This window comes from Protopterus annectens, chromosome 2.part1 (assembly GCF_019279795.1).
Source record: "Protopterus annectens isolate FY-2018-M chromosome 2.part1, PAN1.0, whole genome shotgun sequence".
Classification (NCBI taxonomy): domain Eukaryota; kingdom Metazoa; phylum Chordata; order Ceratodontiformes; family Protopteridae; genus Protopterus; species Protopterus annectens.
The window spans coordinates 1,417,610,820-1,417,633,170 of record NC_056729.1 but is presented as its reverse complement, the minus strand read 5'-3'; the positions used below and the strand labels follow the sequence as shown (position 1 = coordinate 1,417,633,170).

Here is a 22,351-nt window from a genome sequence, read left to right as displayed (position 1 = left end):
GGTTGCTTGTGTCAGCTGGGGGTCGGATATGGTGGGCTGTTTGCACTCCTCTGCATACATGTTCAGTCACAGTCCTTCCATGTTGGCCTATACCTAATGGACATATATACAGAACGGGGGTGGGGGGGCCAAGACCAGGCTTTGTGGGATGCCACTCATATCTGCTTTGTAGTCTGACATGGATGCGGCATGTTTGACCATGTCAGTTCTGTCCTTGGTCTGGTTTGCAACCCCTCTACTGACATAGGGGTATATATTTAAGCTGCTGAACATATTCATACTGAACTTGTATGGTATTGTCTAGAAGCATGTGCACGGTCCAGCTACGCTGTGTGGACCACATTGCCCTCATCAATGACCTTAATGACTGCTTCAAATGGGTCAGACATGTTTAGGGCCAGGTTCTGCAGTTACAACAGCCACACAGTGTAGGGTCCAGTATCAGTAGGTCCACAATAGCCTTCTGTCTGCGGTACATACTGATCCTTTCCATAGCTGTGCAGAACAAGCTTGTCAGGATCCTGGGGTGGTAGTTTGGAGTATCCATTCAGGCAACACCTTTGTTGTGATGGACCACTGTTGTTGTACACTGCTCTTTGGGTACATATCCTGTGGTAAGGCTGACATTGGGCAGTAGTGTGATTTGGCATTCCATTATTCTTGGAGTCCATGTTGGCCTCAGCACAGGACACCATCACATACCTTTGCTGCTGTGTGTTCTGCTTTGCAGATGATGGCTGTTACCTCAGCATCTGCAATGTCAGGGGACCATCAGTCTGCTGGGATAGGTATTTTGCACTCGGGGGGAGTGTTTGCACTACACCTGACAGGTTGTATGTTAGCAATATGTGTGTGTGTTTGGTATGTTGTTTGTAATATCTGTGTGATTCGGAGCATATCTGTGGATGCCCAACATGGTTCCTACCATCAGTTTGGTAAGCCTTGTGATTATCCTTAGTGTCCTGTACGTTTTGTATCTTCATAGGTTCATGGGTTCATACTAGGCTATACACCCTAGGCCATTAGTAAGCCTAGCCAGAGTGTGTGTGTCTTTCGCCACCCCTTGCTATGTTCAATTATGGCCATTTATGAAGTTCTTCACTGTGCCTCTGTCTGGTCATGACACAGTGAGGACCCCCAGTATACATGTACGGTCATCCATCCACTTGGCAATATTTCTGTTGAGGGGTGTCAGTGAGGGGCTCTGCCTACCATGGATTGGGATCCTGTTTCTGGGTTATGTATCTGTCCCTCCAGCGCATCTTATTTCATTATGTGTTGAGGCTGACATCTGTGACTCTCACAGCTCCAATGGCTTTGATTTCCTGTGGTGTAGCATGTCCATTACTCCTGTGTTGGACATGGCCTTGTACAACAGACATACAATGCCTCTGTGTAGGCAGTGTGTGACTGCAGTCAGCTGGGGTGTCTACAGCCAGGCAGCATATGACATATATTTCACACCCTTTATCCTGTTGGTGAGGTAACTATGAGGTCTTCCGAACCGCTGCAGGTGTCACGTACGGTACATCCCATATGAGTCATTGTACTAGATTATGGGTCTGATAAGGGAACAGTACAGCAGCATAGTGACCTCTGTTATGTTGATGTGAATCCTTTCATGATACGGTGTCCAGTATCGACAATCTTCATAGCCACATTGGCATTGTGGGTGTCACATGACAGATTAATGTCGACCTGTGTCCCTAGGTCCCTGATTACTCCTTGCATACATAATGGTTTGACACCTATGTGGTAATTTGTGTGTACCTTGTCTGGTATTTTGTGGGACATTCATACTGTCCAGTGTCTTCGGATGTCTGGGTGGAGTTCTTGTGTGTGGGAGTGTGGTCTGTCGCATGCTACAGACTGTACAGCAGTTTTGACTACAGTTATGTGCACATGGGTGGTCTCCGCTGCTTTGTGCATTGTCAGTTACCTGGCAACATGGGTGTCTGTGCTGCATATGGATACTCCCCCTCCTTTGATGTTTTGGTGCAGGTGTTGGGGCCATAACACATGATATGTGGTATAACCTAGTAGTGCTGGTGTGCTATCACTAGGCTTGCAGTAGGCTTCTGTCACTGCACAGACATCAATGTTCTCCATAATGGGAAGTGCCTCAGGGGCATGCATATTGCAGTTTACACATCTGGCATTGGTCAGCATTACCCTTATGTTTCCTACCACTTATGTTTTCTAGGGTGGTGGGTATTCTTTTTGGCCTTGCCTACATACGGCTCTTTGGAGGCGGCAAAGGCCTTATCCAGTATCCAGACGCACACGGGTAACAGCTGCAAGCCATCCCTGGAACAGCAGCATGGCTTGTCATGCTTGACATCTCAAGCAGACAGACATTAGACCCTCTTGGACTGACAGCTGTATGGACTGACAGCTGTAACTGTGCCAGCTGTTAAACATGAGCATTCTGTGTTTGTACTGTGGCATCATTCTTGGTGAGGGTTGGATGCTGCACACAGCCAGTGTCATACCGCCCTGGGGTACATACTCAGAGGGACCATCCATGTCTCTTTTGATGTTGACCAGGGAGGTACATCTCAGGTAATTCACACCAGCATGGACATTGAGTGCATCATATTTCTGCTTGCTTTGGGGTGACCTGCGTACTTGTGTTATGTGGCATTTTGTGGCAGCCTACAGGCAGCTTACTCTACCCTTTCCCTTGTTCAGTCTGGTGAGTGGGACAGCAGTGTGTCTGCCTATACAGACACCTATTATAACTGTATCAGGCATGTTGTTTCTCCTTCTGGCCTGTGACTGTTTGGCACACCAGCTTTGCTTACTATTTGTTGCATGTGCTATGTTTGAAGGTTGTGGTTGCTTGTGATCTGCTTTGGAGGCTTCTGTTGGTGTGGTGTGTTTGTAATTAAGGCCTCCGGGAATATTTGTCTGTGTTTATGTGTTTGGTTTACAGTTGTGGTAGGTCTATGTGGGACTGGGTTTGTGGTGTATGTGGTTACCTTCTCCTCCTGACTAGTTTTGACAGTACTGGGTTGGTGGAGCTCAACCTCTGGTTTGGATACATGGATGCATCTATCACATATATTTGTATTTATTGGGGGGTGTTGTGGTTGTCTGTGTACTTGGGACTGGTGTCACATTGCCTCCGGATTCACAGATTCTACTTGTTGTGGCTGGACTTAGTGGATTGTATGTGTGGACATATGTTATTGCCATACTACTGGTCAGTGATTACTTCCCTTTTTATGTTTTCTCTATCATGTGGTAGCTTCCTCATTCTCTTGCATGGTTTGGTAATGGCTGGAGTCCAGAATGCCAGATGCCTGCGTGTATGGCATTGTGTGTTGTTGTTATTTGTGATTGCATACTCCAAGCATTCCTGGCTGTGTTTATGGAATGCCTGTATAACATGTTCTGTGGTGTGTCCCATATTTTGCACTTGCACAGGGCCTTTTGTGGATTCAACATCGGTTTTGTGGGCTGCAACCTATGCTTTACACATGTTTTTCACTGTGGTATTCTGGCCAGGGACTGGGGTCAGGATGTGTATATCCAGTGTGATTACTCTATGGTCTGGTCCTACCAGTGAGGGGTACACTTCTCATCTTGCCATCCAGTACACATGTTGCTGATTATCACATCCAGTATGCTTACCCCTCTTGTGGGAGTGGTACATTGTTCCTGGGCATTTTGGTTTATGGAATCTGGGTAATTTTCTCCTACTGTGTTGGTGCTAGTATAATGCTCCCAGTGTATGTCTGGGTATTTTCAGTCAAGAAATATAATGTGGTTTGGGGGGCTTGATATATTCATGTATTCCGACATAGGCCAGGTGCAGTTCCTGGTATTAGGACAGTAGTCTGCAGCAGGCTATATACTGGGAGGCGGTTTTAGCCATTGGTATTTGACCATGGCTAATCCATGCTGCTTCTTGTTGTGGTACCAACATGGGGGTGTAGTTATCCTTGCCATTTCTTGCTAGTCACCCTCCTTTTGTAGCTTGTTCCATGTTTTGTGGCTGTACAGCACAGTATGAGGTGTGACCTGGTAGTGTTAGGGTGCTGATGTGAGCCTTGACCCAGTTCTCTATTGCAGGACTGGTATCTACATTCTCCATACTGTGTGCGTTTACACTGCACACATCTTGCTGTTTATACATCTGTCATTGGGTAGCATTACATCTAGGTTCCTATCCCTTGTAGAACCTATGAAGGTGGGTTTGTGTTTTGAGACTTACCTATTCAGGGCATGCTGTGGGTACTGACAGCCTTTGCCAGTATCCATGGGGCATGGCATGATAGGTGCACGCCACCCCTAGCAGGTGGTGCATCATGTCAAGCAATGCATGTCTTCCCAGCCTGAAACACATTGGCTCCCCTTTGACTAACTGCATTACTTCAGCCAGTTATTGCACTTGATCATCCCATCATCATTTTGTGGCTTCATGCTTGGTGAGGGTGGATGTTAGTCAGGGTGCTCAGGTGTGCATATAGTACATGGTGTTACATTACTTAACACATGGCATTCATGCCTCAGGTGGTGCTGCAGGGCTGCCTCTGTCGGATGCGCATATTACACTTCCCTGTACATGTTTGTGAGCAGGTCATGTCATTTTAGGCATCCATGTTATTATTTGAGTGAGTCAGAGGGGTATCATTCCCAGGGTTCCTACTGAGCCAGTGTATGTGCTATGCGTTGCCTCTTTGCCAAGGCCAGGGCATACTGGGCACGCCTCCTTCTGCCTACTGGGGCAGGCTCAGGTTGTTCCTCCTCTGAGTCACGCTCTGCCTGTGATGGCCTTGGCAATGGTGGGGGGCTGTTTGGCCCGGCCCTATGCTGATCCTGCTGCAGCTGTTTTCGCAAGATCATATTATGTAGCATAGCACATACCATGACAATTTGGGTACATGTAGTTGGTGTGTACTGCAAGGCTCCACCAGATGTGTCCAGACACTGGAACCATGACTTGAGCAGCCCAAACACACGCTCTATTACATTACTTGTTTGTGCGTGTGCCTCATTATGGCGTTCCTGTTCAGATGGGTGTGCGTTTCTGATGGGTGTCATCAGCCACGGCTCCAGTGCATAACCTGCATCCCCCACTAGGTGTCCGTGTGGGATGTCCCCATTGGCAAATGTCTGGTACAGCTGCGTCAAATGCCAGATGTGGGAATCGTGGTAACTCCAAGGGCAGCCAGCACACACATTCATTATTATGCCCTGGGCATCACACACAACCTGGCAGTTGATGGAGGGGAAGCCCTTGCGGTTAATGTAGACCCTACCCCGCTTACCGGCTGGTGCTTTGATGCGTATGTGCGTGCAGTCTATTGCACCCAGTACCTCAGGGTATTCCGCTATTTGCTGGAAGAGACACATATTGCTGGCCAATACCTCATGGGCACTGGGGAAATATACATGATCACCGACATGTGCTGACATGGCATCCAGGAACTGGTGCAGTACCCTGGAGGCTGATGCCTGTGATATCCCCATCATATCGCCAGTTGGTCTCTGGAAGGTACCTGTTCCTAGTATTCTTAGGCCAACACATACCTTGGTTTCCACTGGGATGGGTTCCCCTCTGTTGGTTCTGTGTGTGAGGCGTGGCCTGCACAGCTCAACAATTTGCTGCAGGAGCTCTCTGTCCACTCTATAGCGCTCTACTATCTCCAGCTCATGTAACCCATGGTAGGTGACCCTGGGCCTGTACACTCTTTTCCGTCTCCTCACTGTGGGTTGTCTGGCACCATCTGGCTTGTCACCACGCTCAGCAAGTCGCCTATGTCTCATTATGACAGCTATGGCAGCCCCTAACATTTCTGCTCTGAGTTCAGCTTTTTCAGTTTTCACTTCTATTAGCTTACTCCTGTCTTGCAGTGTCTCTTAAGGGAAACATCCTGCACTACTGTTTGCAGAGTTTTAAGTGCTGGGCTGGGCTACTATTCTGCCTGTGTAATTGCCTGCTTCTAATTGTTTTCACCTGCTAGCTTCAGCAGTTATCCCTGCTAGCTTCCTATTAATTCTGTTGCTTCCTTTTTCCTCTCTGTTTCCTCAGGGGGGAGCAACGTGCATACCATCAGAAACACGCTCACAGTGGCTTACACGTGCGCACACATGCTTACACGGTTCAGAATCTACTTATTCAGGTTAAAACGCGCGTACAACCGTGCAAACACTGTTACACGTCTGCCAACAGCCTCCAACATACTCAGCCTGCCCTACACGCGTGCACACCCATGCAAACAGTATTAAACATCTCCCAACACGCTCCCACATGCTCAGTTTGCCTTACACGCGTGCACACTGCCCTACTCGCGCTTCATGGCGTGCACACGAGCACATGCACGCCCAGCAAGAAACTTTGGTGTAGGTAACAGTGTACACCTTCCATTTCTTGACTTTCCATGACTTATCTAGTGGCACACCTTTTTCCATGATCTGTGCCTGTCATCTGTCATGTTACACTGGCCTCCAATGAACTGCATTTCTTTCTACCATTCCCCCCTGTGATGTCAACTATCTCCTACTCTATTCCTCCCTCTTATGTATCTCTTACACTACGCAGACTGTGCTCATTTGCTATGTGACTGTGAGATTCAGTATCCTAACCCTCATTTACATGAGATTGCCTACTAATGCTTAGTTACATGCCTTAGACTCAGCTTCCCCCCTCAGCAACCACTACACGGTGGCCATGTTGTTTTTGGTCTGCTGGTCCCTGCATTGTCATTCCATGTATTGCATGAAACCCACATTTGTGGGTTTCTAACCTTCATTTTCATGTTTTATACAGCACAGCCCATTTGCGCGGGGCTGCGCTGGGTTTAAACATCGCCGAAAAAAAAAATTATATTTTTATTATTTTGGCATCGGGTTATATTGCCAATGGCCACATATTTGGCCATTGGCATACTGCCTGAGTCATATGCACCCTTTTTTTGGAGCTGGTTTCTGCTTCGTGGATCGCTAATATACCTCATTTGCATACCTTTCGGATGCAAGTGAGGTATTTAGCATGTCCACGCCCAGTCCGTGTAAGAGACGTTTTAGCTGGTCTCTTACACGGAGTTTAGGGCTGTTCCTGGATCGCGAGGCTTGCATGGAGTGTTGCACGTCTCTTACACACCGTGCAAGCCTTCATGAATCCTGCCCAGTATGTAATACAGAAATAAAAATTAGCACAAAACTCATTCTGCAGTCTTTATGCAACAAACAGAGTCTGGTTTAAAATATAACTACAATCTGAGATGTTTTCAGAGACGATAGACATTTTCAAAACTTTATTTACATTTTCTTTTTCATTAATAAATACAAAAATCAATTAAAAGATTCAAAAAACACAATAATTGTCAAAAATGTTATAACTTCATCAACAATCTGTATTCATGTAAATTCTATTGTTTTACCACAAGAAATCTGGGTACTTTTCTGTTATCGGGGCAACACTTTCGGCCACTGAGTTCTGAATATAGTCTATTTTCATGTCTTTAAGGTGTCCGTCTTTTAGGTGTTCATCTTAACGTGTGTATAAAAAGTAGAAGTCATTTCTTTCTTTTTGAAATAGTTTCCATACTACACATGCTTGCAGTAACCCCTTAAAGACACAAAGATACACTGCATTCAGAGCTCAGCAACCGCATGAGAAAAATGTTGATATAAAGCTTATGTCATCTACCAAGCAACACTTTGCAGCAATCTTTGAAAGTGTCCACGGCTCAACTGTGCAGTAATAATATCATTTCTTTTTGGGTAAGTGTCCCTTATTTTCCTTCATCTCTGTATGATTCTTACTGCTATTTACAAGACAGGCCGGCTAGATGAATGTGTGTGGGGCAGGACTGACAGAGGCTTCGCACAGAGGCTGTCTGTGACAGCCAATCAGCTGATGAGTTGTGAACTGCATGCAGGACGTGTACAGCAATACACTTAACAGGGAAATAGTTCATTCTCATCTGTGATCTGGTATATATAAGGATGTTATGACAATGTTTAAAAAAAAATGAAACAAAATAAAACCCTACGGTTTTCCAGAATTGCTGCATGTCTTTATGTTATTCTCCATTTCTCTGTACAGCAGTTCTCACGACATCACTTTCAACTTGATCGATCAGTTAAATCCAGGTGCTTGACGCACCAGTTACCCAGAGCCGTGTACAACTAAGAAAGATAGCTTCATGTTTTTGTTACCAAATATCATTAATACAAATAATTTGTACACATATCTGGTTAACATACATGTTACGGTTTATGATTTCAGCTGAACGATCGCATTGAAAGTGTTACCTCGATAACGGAAAAGTACCGAAATCTGATTTATATAAAAAATGTAAACACTATCAAACATTTTTAGATTTTTACTGCAGGACAGACACCTCAAACAAAAATCAGTGAAATATCAATCACCTTCAATAATACACCCCTCAAACTGTCAGATTAGAACAATACCCTCACAATAACCATGACAATGGAATGTCTGATAAGAGTTCTTTTGCTCTCAAAATGTACAGTTATTTCTTTGACATCTTAATGCACAAATAACTAGAATGTACTTGGTATACAAGTACAAATAAGCATATCTAAGAAGCAAATGCTAAAAGTAAATGAAAACATATCAAGTAAGTACCAAAACCATAGGACATGGTTTACCTCCTCTTAATTTCAGACAGAAAAGACTAGTGTGAGAATGTGACAAATTATTAAAAGGATACTATATGTGAGTAATTATTTACTACAATTATACCACTAGTGTAAACTTAAACAGTGTCTCACAAAAGAAAAGAAAAACACTTCATCCTCACAGATGTGCAGAACCAGAAATAATGTATTTTCAAAAATGAGAAAGCTATAACACTAGGCCATAATGTGATGACTATGTTTTACAGACATTTATTAAGAAATTTACAATACATATGAGAGTCACTAATTTTCAACCCAGAAGTGGTTATCTAAAGTGCCACAGTTTTGACAGCCAGTCTGTAACATGGCTCTTCAAAGGGAGAGTATGGGCAAAGTAAGAAGGCTAAAGTAGATCTCTGTGAGACAGTCACCATAACATCATAACTGTAATTATACAATAAAATCTGACATTTAAAAATATGCACAGAGTGGAGACAATCATCATTAGATTCATTGCAGATACATTCAGCTACTATACTGAAATCAAAAGCTTACATAAAATCAAACCAGCACTTAAGCAGTAACATGAAGCCTCTCTGACACATACAAACCACAGTGATAATACAGACTTAAAATACTTCACCATGAATAAATTAATTAATAACTTAATTTTATAATAACAAGGATTTTATGCTGGGACCCCTGCTATTCTGCATCTACTTCTCTGAAGTTAAAGCCAATACTAAGGGTCTCTGGCTGCCCAAGTGTACAGATGACTGCAAGCTAGGTACCGTTATCAAATACCAAAGGACTTAGCCTGTGATAGGGCATAACCCAAACAAATAACTGGTGCCAGAATCATGGCCCATAGCTGAATGCCAAAAAATGCATTATTGTATTCTTTGAGAAGGTGATCATCCTGGGAAGCTACCACATTGATAATACACCTCTAAGAGTCAACCTAGTTATTTGGGATCTGGGAACTTATATGGACAGTGACCCAGCTTTCTACCAACATGTGATCACCGTGCTGAGAAAGTTCTAACCTATGAACCTAACTCTATTGCTGAGAAATACTGCTGCCACTCCCAGTAGCCACAATCACTGACACAGAAAACTTATGTCAGCATCCTTTTTCTCAGAGTAATGCAACTTAATGGCATATCAGTTATATAGAAATAAAAATTAGCACACTTGAGTAAGGACATTTTGGAGTCTTTATGTGCCAGGAGGCTACCACCAGTGAATAACGTTATAATTATTCAGCTGGACACAAACAATAAACCTTCAGCACAGTACTTTCTAACCAAGTGATTGTGAATATCAATGAATAAGTTCTGTGCTTGCCATGATTTACTTAACGGATGCTGCAGGGCACTATACAGGGAATTACTGTTGTTTACTTGTTTTCAAACAGTGATGCATGTATGCTTGAAAAAAATTTGCGGCCCTGATGGCACCACAGTGTTCAAGTACTTGCATGGATCTGGTCTTGAAATGCATACAACATTTGTCTCTAGTTTACTTTCTCATCCCACTGCATTATCAGAATGTGAAAAATGATTCAGCAGTCTTATTAAAAATTATGTAACATAAATCGAAACTTTACAAATGTAACCTACATAACCATTGAGAACTATTTTTCTTGTACAAAATGGAAAAACTTACAAGTAAGCACAAAAACAAAACACAAGAAATGCACAATATTAGACAACAGTAGCAATATTTTTTTTGTAAACTCAATCCAACTGTTTTACACAAGAAGATAAATCTTAAGACTGCAGCCAAGATGACCTCAGCTTGAGTAGTGACTGACCTGAAAGTTGAATGGGTCAGATAGGTTTTAGTGGGATTGACTGGTTGCCACTGGTTTGATTATTCTGGAAGGAGGGAGGCAGTTTGGAATGCTACAAGGATAAAACCTGCAGAGGCTGAGAATCACAGCAAGGTAGAAGAAATAGCCAGGATACAAACCCAGGAAGCAGCCTATTTGTTAGCTATAATCAGAAATACAGAATGTGATCAGGTACTAGTGCTGTGGGACATAGCTATCATGCGATTCAAAGGGTTAGACCAAGTAAGTAACTCATAGTAGCTGTCTGTATGATGGCCTGCCACTATCAGCTTGTGTCCAAAGTGGAATAAATTGGCACAATTGGTACCAGGAGGGTTGATGATGTCAGGCAAGTGGAAGAAAAATACATTAAAATAACATTGATGATCTTAAAAAATAGAGAGAATGGCTTGGTTTAGTTAGAAAGAAAGGCAATTGTGTTGCTACTATTACTTGAAAAAACAAGTTGCACATCAACAAAGTCCCAGGCAGGCAAATGGCATTTGACTAGTAAACAGTGGTGCTTCCATCAAAATGCCAGCATTATAAATCTGTATATTAATTCAACAGAACCTCCAGATCTTGCATAGTCTTCATAAAAAGCAGTAGCAATGAAAGGAGTGGCATACTCTTATCATTGCCATGAGTACTCTGCTCCAATCACTTGTTTTCAGACATGACTGAAAGTTCCAAAAGGATCTACTTATACTTTCGATATTTGTCTTAAGGAAGTGAGTATGATTATCAGTCAAGACTGCAATGGCTGGCTATATCTAACTGTCAGACCTATACTTTCTTCTGATGCATGACACAAAAGGGGTTATCTTAGGTTTGTCTGAAGCTTGCAAATACATTAAATACCATATTTTTTTTCTGGACTGAGCTATAAATGCTTCTTTCCAAATAGATGTACAGCCGATTGACATCTTGCAGCAGTTGCCTAGGAACAATGAGCTGATTTTCCGGAGACTTGTAGAGGGCAGGTTCATCAGCATAAAATACTTGGTAGAGTGTATGTGGAAACCTGCAGAAAGGGCATTCATACAAACAGACAAATAAGGAGATCAAGAATAAATCTATGTGGCACCCATCTATCAATGTCAGTAAAGGCAGAAATTACAGTCCCATATCGGATTCTAAATGTTCATCAACAAAGTAACCAAGGGACCACTCCATTACCTCTTGGCCTTCTTTTTTTTAAAGCGTATAACATTAGTGAAATATCCCTTAAGGCATCTGTTCATTTAATTGTTGATTTGCCATACAACATGCATGCTTTATTGGATGCAATATGTGTAAATCTGTTTTATTGAGAAGTGAAGCTTTTGTTTATTCTAAACATTGGGCTTGAAGGGCCTTTTCACTTGTTGGTCCTCTATGGAGTTAAACACATCTGCCAGATATCAAGTGGTATAGAGAGTGAAGTAAATGCAGGATTAAATTATGTATACACGAACATGTCAGGGATGGAGTTAATCTCAATTCACTGAGCCGCAAAGCTCAACACAACCATAAAATGCATGGAGGCAAATTTGTTGAATTTAAACACATTGTTTAAGGTACACTCTGTCTTCCTACAGGTGGTGACAAGGTAAAGCATCATAAAGTATTAGACATACATTTGATATTAACATTTGATAATTTTTCAACCCAAAGGTTTTAAAAATGATTATTCCATACCAATTGATTATATCAGTCTAGTCTTCAGTAATGTTTTTCTTTTAACTTTTTTACAATGTTCTTTTTTGTAGACTGTGCTTCAGAGAGATTGTTTATTTACGAGTTCAGCATGTCTTGTTTTAACAGTCCTGTAGAGTTTAATATTGTTAGAATGTTCAGACATAATTTTTGCTTCTGTGACTGTCATCTTATTGTGATGTTTGAATTTCTTGCCCATACTATTAATATGTATTGTTTCTTTAATGTTTAATTGGATTCCTGTTGCATTCACTGTAAAAGATTAAATTAGTCATTACCTGATTTTTAAACTCCACTAAAAGTCTTCTCAGTAAAGTGCAAGGGAAGAATAAATTTTCAGCTCTGCACTGGAACAACATATGGCATAAAGGAATAACTTCTTGGTGGCTGCTGGATTACAAGTCTACTTGGACTGCATGTTCAGGTGGGAATGCTGCAGTAGGAAAGCAGTTACACAGCTGGCAAAAGACAAGCAAAAAGTGCAACAACAACACACACAAAAAAAAGAATCAAAGAAAGGAAACTGCACTTCGGCACACTGATCTTAGCAGGGAGGAGGAGGAGCATTACAGCCACCAATAGTTATATATATATACATACATACATATGGGAGCATTTTAGCCAACAATAGCTATATCGTGCTGTATATATAGGGTCTGTGAATACACTAATATATTATTGTAAACAAAATTGAGATGTAATGCTACAATGACATGTATTAGCATATTCATGGAGTGATATTTTTCATTTTCTTTTTGGATTTCTGTATCCTGGGCAAAACATGGAATTTCTCCGTGTAGATCAGTGTTTCCTCCAAGTTAGTAAATAAATAAATCTTCACTCAACTGAGCCTTCTTTCATGAATTCATATTGTGTGGACATAATGAAATATGCTGACCTAGCATGCTATAATTCTAGGATTATTTAAAATGATGTATTGAAGAGGGCTGCATTTAGACTTTAACGATTCTTAAGTGACAGTGGTTAAAAAGAAAGGAGAACCGCTGATGTAGACATGAATAGCACAATTTCAGAAATTTCAGGGATTCCTGCAGAGAGATCTATAACAGAAGGGGCATGTGCAGGGAATGATAATCATTAGAAAATTAAGTATGAAAAGTAGGAGATGACATGAGTTTCTCAAGAAGAAACTTCTGTTCAAACTTGTTGAAACTCTAGGAACTACAGTAAAGACACAAACGTTGTAGGACAGCCCCCACAAGAGGCATAGTCATCCCATTTCTTATCTCATTCAACATGAAAAAATGTGCCCCTCACCTCCAAAGACAGCAGATGGTAAGGCCACGGGAAGAACACATGCTGGTGGCAGATAGCCTTTAACAGACTCCAACAGAAGGTGACCTGACATTTCTCAGGAATACTGTAGCCAATTCCTACATATCAGAAGTAAAACAATACTGCTTCACTGAATGTACTGTAGAATGCCTATGTTTATACCTTGTTTTATTTTGTTTTGTCACAAACTCATCTAAGGTCCTTCTAAAACAGTTGCTAATACAATTCTGAGGCAGCTTTATGATAGTCTGAGCTGTCTTCCAGTAAAACTAGTCAATGACTTCATATAAGACAGGGGGGGGGTCAAATTAAAAAAAAAATTGCTCTCAGTGTAAGTTTACTCTGATTACAAATACTTACACTGAAGTAAGTCATTTACACGGAGAGCAAGGCCTATCTATAAACCAGCTTAAACCTAGTGCCAGATTCCAAAAGACTTGCTTTCAGTGTAAGTGGTCGGATCTACTTCATATGGTCGACATTTCAGAATGTCGAAGACCATATGGCTGAGACCATATGACCGACATTCGAAATGTCGACCATTGAAAAAAAAAAAAAAAAAAAAATCTTACCTTCACGCTGCAAGCTCCCCCCCCCCCCCCCCCCACACACACCCCGGAACTTAATTATACCAACTCCGAGATCGACAGTACGGAAGATGGAAATCTTTCCATTCCGCACTGTATGGGGATGCCGTTTCCGCATGGTCTACATTTTGAATGTTGATCATATGGTCTCGGCCATATGGTTTTTGACATTCTGAAATGTCGACCATGTGAGGGGGACCCAAGTGGTCACATACACTGAAAGTAAGACTTTTGGAATCAGGCTCAAGCAAGAAGAAATTAACACATTAAACTCTATTTTATTTTTCCCCTTGATCTTTGCACTAAAAAGACAAATATATCTTAAAAGCTGACATAGTAAGAACAATTTTGCAGGCAAGCTAAAGTGTCTACTAGTATGTGGATGCTATATGCTTGTGATAAACATGCCCCACCAGAACTCTAACTCTGATCCTAAAACTCCCTTCCTACTCCTAAACCCTAAAACTCTCTTCCTGCTCTCTAAACCTAAATCTCCCTTCCCCACCAGTGCCCTAATCTATAATTTTATCCCCTTTCATTCCTTCACCACATCTAATGAACTTACCTCCCTTGAATTCTAACAACATATTCAGGAAATTTGTGGCCTAAATTCATCTTCGAGTTTAAGGGCAAGCAACAGCCTATCCATGCTACAAGGCACTGGTATCCCTGACTTCCAGACTGTGGGTTTCGAGTGCCTGGGGCTGAAGCATTCACTTGTAGAACAACTAAGAGTGAATGTTTACAATGGGGCAATTAGTGCAGATCTTAAAACCTGCCATATTTGTATTCCTTTTTAGGTTTAGAAGCATTCTTCCCAAAATTTGAATAATAATGAAGTTCTAATGCTAAAACCATTTTAATGAAGCTGTAATGCTAAAAATAGTTTATAATTTAAAATGGAACTTGAGCAAGGAAGTAAAACGAGGAATATAAAAAAATAAAAGAAAGGTGCACATATCAAATAGAATAACACCAAACAGTGATGATACTGAAGTGAGCCACAGAAAAAATAACAAAGCAGGCAAACAAACAGATCATGCCACTATGTTGAGATGTATTATGCACCACGTGGAAAGTACTTCTCTTATACAAACGAGGCCCTAAATATTAACTGTCACTTAAACACTTGGCATAAGCAGTGACTGTACTAAACTACTTGTTCTGCTTTCTTCTTCTTGCTTAGTGTGTTAAAATTTATACTCTTTAATGAACTGTGTTAATTACCAGTAGTGTAACTAATATCTTATGTTGGAGCTTTTCTGATGGGCCTCCACTGAAAAGGGGTTAACTGTTACCCAGTAGAACTATTCCAGTATACAAATGCAAAATAATTACACAATGACCCCCCCCCCATTAATATTCCAAAAAGTGCATGCTGATTGGTCAGTGTGCCCGTTGTAAATCCCACAATATACCAATGGAAAAAGGTCCGGTCACCCAAACTTTTTTCCGTTGGTATAAGGAGTCCAAAAAAAAACAAAAAACAGAGCAACGGAGACTTTCTTTTCTCCGTTGCTTCCGTTTCAAAGCATTGATGTACTGGGTATGCTTACAAATGCAAGTCCCATATGCATGCGCAGTACATCAACACAAGGAAGCCGTATACTACCACCGGCAGAAGAATAGTAATGCGCCGTTATACAAAGACATTATTTAAGAAAAGTAAGTTTTTTCTTAAATAATGTCATTGTATAATAGCAACAACCGACTCCGTCGTTGTGTTATATTGAAGATTTACCCATGGTTGGCTTTATTTAATCACTTGAGCTTCGCCCTCGTGATTAAACCATACCAACCGTGGGTAAAGCTTCCATATAACACACCACATCATCGGCTATTGCTTGAATACATTTCTACTGCAGTTGTGCAAACCATCTTCTGGAAGAAATATATTTTTGTGTGTGTGTGTGTGTGTGTGTGTGTGTGTGTGTGTGTGTGTGTGTGTGTGTGTGTTTGGGGGGCATATCTGACAATTCACCACAAATTCCACATTCAGAGAATGTGAGATTTTACTAAACTTTCTTTTCTCATGGGTACTGTTCTCATCTGCCAGCAATGTTAAATTAAAATTATAAGAAAGAAGTTGAATAACTTAGTCACCAACATATTTATCTTAGAAAGCATCTGAAAGCAGTTTACTTGTTAAAACTCTGTTTGACATTGCAATACTTACCAAACATACAATGTAATACAAATCAAACATAATTATTATAAAATGTGTGAAGCTGTAAAAACAGTAATTCCAACAGCATAATGTTATACAGTGATACTGCAAAACATGAGTACATAAACTCCTCAAAGGGTAAGTCAGCCATGGTTCTCATATATCAGGTTGTTTTCCAGAAATGTCTTCGTTTCTCAGCACGTTCCAGTAGGGAAGAAGCAAGTGAGCTTGATGCTGCAGATCTGGCAGATATCTGAGACAGTCTTTCATCATCTGTTGAGAAATAAACAAAATATATATTATATCACTTAAGTATCTTTCTAAAAATTCATTCAAAAGGGCTTCTGAAGTAAAAGTTTAAACATATAATCAAGTACTTTTTAGCTAAGCATCTCTGGTTGTTCTAGGTTTCGGCAACATTTATACTTAATCGAAGGCGATAAAAATGTACTTAATTCTATTTTCAAACCACTTTACAACCACAAGAAATGTGCCAAGATAACTATTGTGGGCTATGATTTAAAACAGAGTATTTGATACAGTAGCTGTGGATGCCTGTTATCAAATTCTACGTCAGGGCTGAGAGAACAGTAACTGTGCTTGTACCCTTACTGCATCATTCCATTATTTTTCTACTGCCCCATACAGTGTACTGCATGTCCTTAGTTTGTTGAACTGTTCAGTTAACAGTCTGTTATACTATAGCTGGCTGCACAGTACTGCATTATTCAAACTGGGCTCCCTGCACCTGTGCTGTTCTATCAAATTCACACAGTTGTGGGTTTTTTTTATTTTTATATCATGTTGTTCTGTTTGAAATTAGTACCTGTACTACTTTGTTGTTCTCCAAAAGCTCTGTTTTAAATATTATCCCTCTGCTCTGCTTAAAACCTGTGACCTGCATACCCATATTGCTCTGTCATACTCAATAAGCTATTTTGTTTTTGTTACCTATCACCCCCTACTTGGTTAAGCTAGGCCAGCTTTGCCTGCATTGTTCTGTCTTATACACCAGGCTGTGTTTTATTCTTCCTACCACCCTTACTCTGTGAATATATATTGCTGTGTACTGAGCTGTGTATGGTGGTTAATGAACTGCTTGAGCTTTGCTGCATTGTACCAATCTGTACTGTGTGCCTTGGTGCAATTCTTGACTGGACTGTGTATAATGGCAATGCTGTAGACTAAGCTGTAATTAATTCTGACATTCACCTGTCTAAAATGAAAAAGCAGTCAGCTTCTCCCGCTTTGTTTGCCAACCTTATTAGTGTTTTTAGACAGTGCAGCAACTTCCTCATATTTAACAAAAACACGTTATTTTTACAAGAGTCAATAGGAAAGAGGAGCAAGTACTTATTAAGTCAAGAGGGCACCCTCCAAGTCATGACAGGATGCACTTCACACTCTCACCGGTACAGAGCACCCACACTACACACAGTTATGCTACTGTGGTTAAGAAATCTCCCTCCAACCCTCCAAGAATTATAACACCTAGAATTAGGGCTATGAAACGATGGGCACCAGGCCAGATCATTACACCACCACCACTACTAGCACCACACAAGACATATACTTCTATTAACCACAAAGAGCAGATCCAACGCCTTTAAAGTACAGTATGCCTGCAACCAAATGAGGTAATGTTTTGGCAATCGGTGACACTATTTATTTAAACATCATTACTACATCACATATTATACAGTCACAAAAGTATACATTCACATAAAATAGAAAAACTACTACAAAGATGTTTTTTCCTTTTCATGCATTAATCATACCAACTTTCTTTCTTAGCAATTATTATTCAGTTTAACATTACAGGGATTGCTCACATCCTGCTTCCCTGAAATTTCACTCCTCCTCCTGCACATTATTCTGTATGTATTGTTCCTACAGATTCCATTTACTTCTATGCAGTTTGCTCCATCCCTTTATTAAAGAGCCCATATCCAGTTTTTGTTATCTCCTTTACAACACTCAACAACTCTGTTATGGTCAGTTTAGTTTAACCCCTACTTCTTGACAAATACAATTAGAACCTCATGGTGGCCATTTTCAGAGTGAATGACTTTACCACAGGAATATGCAAAAACATATGATGGAGCTTCCTATGCACACATCCAAGGCAGGGAAGACAATAGCCTTGAGTTACATTTTCCCATCACTCAGAATGATAACTAGATTCAGAAAAAAGACAATTGGCTACAACAGTTGGCTTATTAGCTGTTGTCATTCAAGAGGGCTCCAGTATGCGTCTGCCTAGGAAAAGATGCATGACAAATCATCTTGTCTTGCCAAGAATGGTTTGCACCTTTACCAGAGCTTTTGCATTCCAGCTATGTAAACCTGCTGCCATATTTTGTCTCATTCAGTCATATTTTATTTACTTATTCACTGATCACTGTTGACCAATTTCAAGCTCAGCCCAGGTGAAACTCAAATCATTTCACAAAAACACAGAAATGTAAGTAATAACACAACAGTTCAGAATAATTACACAGAAGAAATGTGTATATAAATTCCAGGGAATAAGCATACTGCAATGTAGAATCAAGCAGAGTGTAATGCACAATATATTAATTAGTTTCGAAAGTGGGTCAATGTTCAGTGAATCTTGAGAGAGAAGAAGAGACTTGGAAAGGAGCTAGATTAGGTGATAAGTCCTGTGTTGAAGCAGGAACATTTGGCTTGGATGAACAAGTGCTTTTTGAGTTGCACTCTGAATTTGGAATAAGTGTTGATTTCCTTAATGTTGATAGGTACAGCTAGCCAAACAGTAGGTGCCTGAGAGGAGAAGGCATGTGCAGTGGTGTGGAGCTTGGTTCTAGGGGTAATGAGAGTTGGTGTGGCTTGTGAGTAGTGTCTAAAGGTTGTATGAGGAAGTTTTTTCATGAAGTCTAGCTGCAAGTGGAGTAAATGTGTGGAGATGAAGTAGTTTGCAGAGTTGGGATCCTGAAAGTAGGTTGGATCTTTGTTTTATGGGTAAACATTTGACTTTTTCTAGGGTGATACACTGATGCTCACAGACAGGTTAGTTTGTGATGAATTGGTAGATGCTGTTACATACAGTCTTGAGTGTAGTATTGTTTTTTCTTGGAGCCAGAAGAAAAGAAAATGGGAACTCAAATTCAAGTTGAGAAAGGAGAAATCCTTTGCCAATGGCTTCTCTGGCTGGTTGGAACAAAAAAGGGGAGATCTTCTTGGCCATGAAGAGGAGGGAGTTTACTTTGGCTCTCACTTTATCTATGTGGAACAAAAGTTTTGTGACAGATAGTCCAAGGTATTCGAAGGTGGAGGTTGCCTCTATGGAATGGTTGTGTACGTTAAAGATAAAGAGTCATGTGCTTGTTGAATTTTCTGTGGAGTTCCAAAAAGCATCATTTTGGTCTTGGTGGGGTTGAGAAGTAGTTTATGGTTAATAAGCAGTCAGTGGAGCTCAGGTAAATCTGACTGATGTTGGCAGTGAATGCTGGTGTGAGAGTAACCCGATCAGTAAATGACTGTCATCAGCATAGAGGATAAGTGGGAGATGAATATGGGGAAGAGGAGGGGGGCAAGAATGGATACTTGTGGTATACCTTTGATAACAGGTGAGAAACTGTGAGAAGCCTTCTGAGTTTGTCTACATGTGTGCTGGTTAATAAAGACTTTTAATATCAGTGGAAGTTTTATTGGATGTTTGACAACTGTAAAGATGATTGGGCAGTGGCCGCATAGTGATTGTGACAGAATGCTTATGTTGGCAATGGAGTTTCGTATGTCTGTAATAATCACATCAAGTGTGCAGTGTTTGGAGGTCCTCAGGTTAGGTCTTGTTGGTTTTTTTATGAGTAAAAGGAGATCCAAGTCTGCTACGAAAGTATTCATGACAGATGAAAGAGGGCCAAGATAATTACGACTGAAGTCACCTGGAAGGATTATACTATTTTTTGGATAGTTATTAAGTATGTTTGTGATGAGTGATTTGAATTTATCTAGGAAGCAGGAGGAGGTAGATAGGTTGTAGCTATAAGTAGTGGTTTGCCTTTGTGAATTAGAACTTTTAGGAGAATCTAGTTAGGACTGAAGTCTGAGGTAGAGTTTCCTTGGGCAATGACTTTTGATCATTTGCCTGGTCTGGCATCGTTGACAGACTTGTAGGAAGTTTGATAGTGTTGGAAACTGGGGGAGTCTTTTTTGACCCAGGATTCTGTGACTGCTAGAATGTTTAGGTTGTGCAGGGAAATAAAAGCACTTACGTGATCTTGCTTGTTTCTTATGCTGTGTGTGTTAAGGAAGGCACAGGTCAGTGTAGGAATAGAGCAGTTCTGATGTTGAGGAAAGGGAGTTTGTTCGGCATGGGTTGATTTCAAGGTTATTCTTAAGAAGGAGTATAAAGTTTATGGAGGATAGTCTGAATGAGGTCTTTGGTGTTTATGGCAGACAGAAAAATGTTTTTGAGTCATCATATACAAGAGTGATCTTGAAAGTGACAAGCTGGGAAACAGGTTTGTTATGATTACTGGGGGTTATAGTGGTGGTTTGTTAGTAAGAAAGTTATGGAAGTAGGAGTAATACGCAGTGATATGATTACCGGTTGTGTAAGTGTTTTATGAAAATGCTTGTTATTGGTAGAAGGAGGTGAGGGAGGTGAACAGGAAAGAAGGAGGTAGAAGAAGATAAGTTATGGAAAGAGGAACATTACTGACTGGATGTGTGTTGTGTTTGTACAGGAAATTTTAAGTGGGAGTTATGACTTCTAGATATTGTAGTAGTGACTATGAGGGTAGTGAGATAAAGATAAGGTTGAGACAGTCACCCTTCTACTCATTCTTAGAAAATCCTGTTTCAGAACATACCAAGGAGGCACAACTCAATTTCTGAAGTTTCAATAAAAATAATGACTGAACTTGAGGCCTTCCTGCAACTTGAACAGGTAATAAAAAAGTCTGGTTATAAGAAAATCATTTCAGTGTAATAACAGTACTCATACTACTCATGGGTTAAGCACCTAGCACACTTTTATACCTACAAGCAGCTATGAATGACAATCAGTCTCTATCAGAGACCTTACTAATTTCATGGCAAATTCCTGGTAACCCAAAATTAGAATGGTTGGAAATCCAAGTCGCCATAATCAAGGTTAATTATCACTTCACTGTCAGCTACAGAAGTTCCTTTATGACCTCTGAAGACCAGAATACCCATCTCAACTCACTAAATAACTAACCTATAAACCCTAATCTTTTATCTTGGGTGATTTCAATATCTGGCAATAACCTAACCAGCCTGCATTACAACAAGGAAATGCATCCAGGACGTTCTCAACTTTATAGACAAAAATTATCTAGAACACTTAATGAACACCTCAGTTAGGGGGCAAATGATCCAATATATTGTCTTCATTAATATCACACCTCACCTTTTACATCTTTGTGGATGTTATCCTCTTATAAATTCTGACCATAAATTGGTGATTTTCTCATATAAAAATCCAAAGACTTATACTTCTGTGTTCAGGAATTTCTCAAAAGCTAACTTGCTGAATCTTAAGTGACTTAAGTGACTTTCACTGCACTCCTCAACAGATAAAATCCATGACTAGAGACACAGTCTTTATCTCCAAATTCAAGTACCAGCTCAATAGAGGAATAGATTAATCTGTGCATATATGCACCAAATACTGTGGACTGTTTAAAGATAAACCTTTACGGCAGAATGCTTATCTAAATATACATCAAAAGGAAGAAAGCACTTATGAAGGTAATGCTCAAATCTGCTAACAAAGAACTAAAACATGCAGTTAGAAAATTAAAAGGTGAATATGTAGCAGCAAACAAGATCTGAGGTATGTTAGGGGCTGGTGCATTGGGGGTAGCTCAAGAGTTTTTTGGGTGGTCACGAGCTAAAATAACGGCTGAGTTGGATCTGAGTATCAAATCTGAACCCAACTGTTGAGGAAGAATGAAAATGGATGACACAAATGGAACATTATGGTGAGTACAGAACCTCTTTTTTCTGGGTTTATAATTCAGAAATATCATACTTCTGCAATCTCAACAACATTCTTTGCAGTCCAGTCTTGTTTTCTTAGATATACTCTGCAACATTGTGTAGTATATTCATACAAATGTACTGTGGGACTATAATCTGTAAAAGTATTTGTGAAACTTTTCTTATCCATGCACT

At 40.5% G+C, this 22,351-nt stretch overlaps 1 protein-coding gene across 3 annotated transcripts in view; it reads right to left on the bottom strand.

The window, feature by feature from the left end:
- Positions 1-15,560: 15,560 nt before the first annotated feature.
- The window catches only part of MDM1 (Mdm1 nuclear protein), a 1,807,772-nt gene continuing 1,800,981 nt past the window's right edge, over positions 15,561-22,351 (bottom strand). For all 3 annotated transcript variants that reach the window (XM_044062890.1, XM_044062891.1, XM_044062892.1), the window contains one exon: positions 15,561-16,456. In XM_044062890.1, coding sequence (XP_043918825.1) covers positions 16,347-16,456 — 110 coding nt within the window. In that variant the 3' untranslated portion in view covers positions 15,561-16,346. The remainder of the gene's footprint in view (positions 16,457-22,351) is intronic.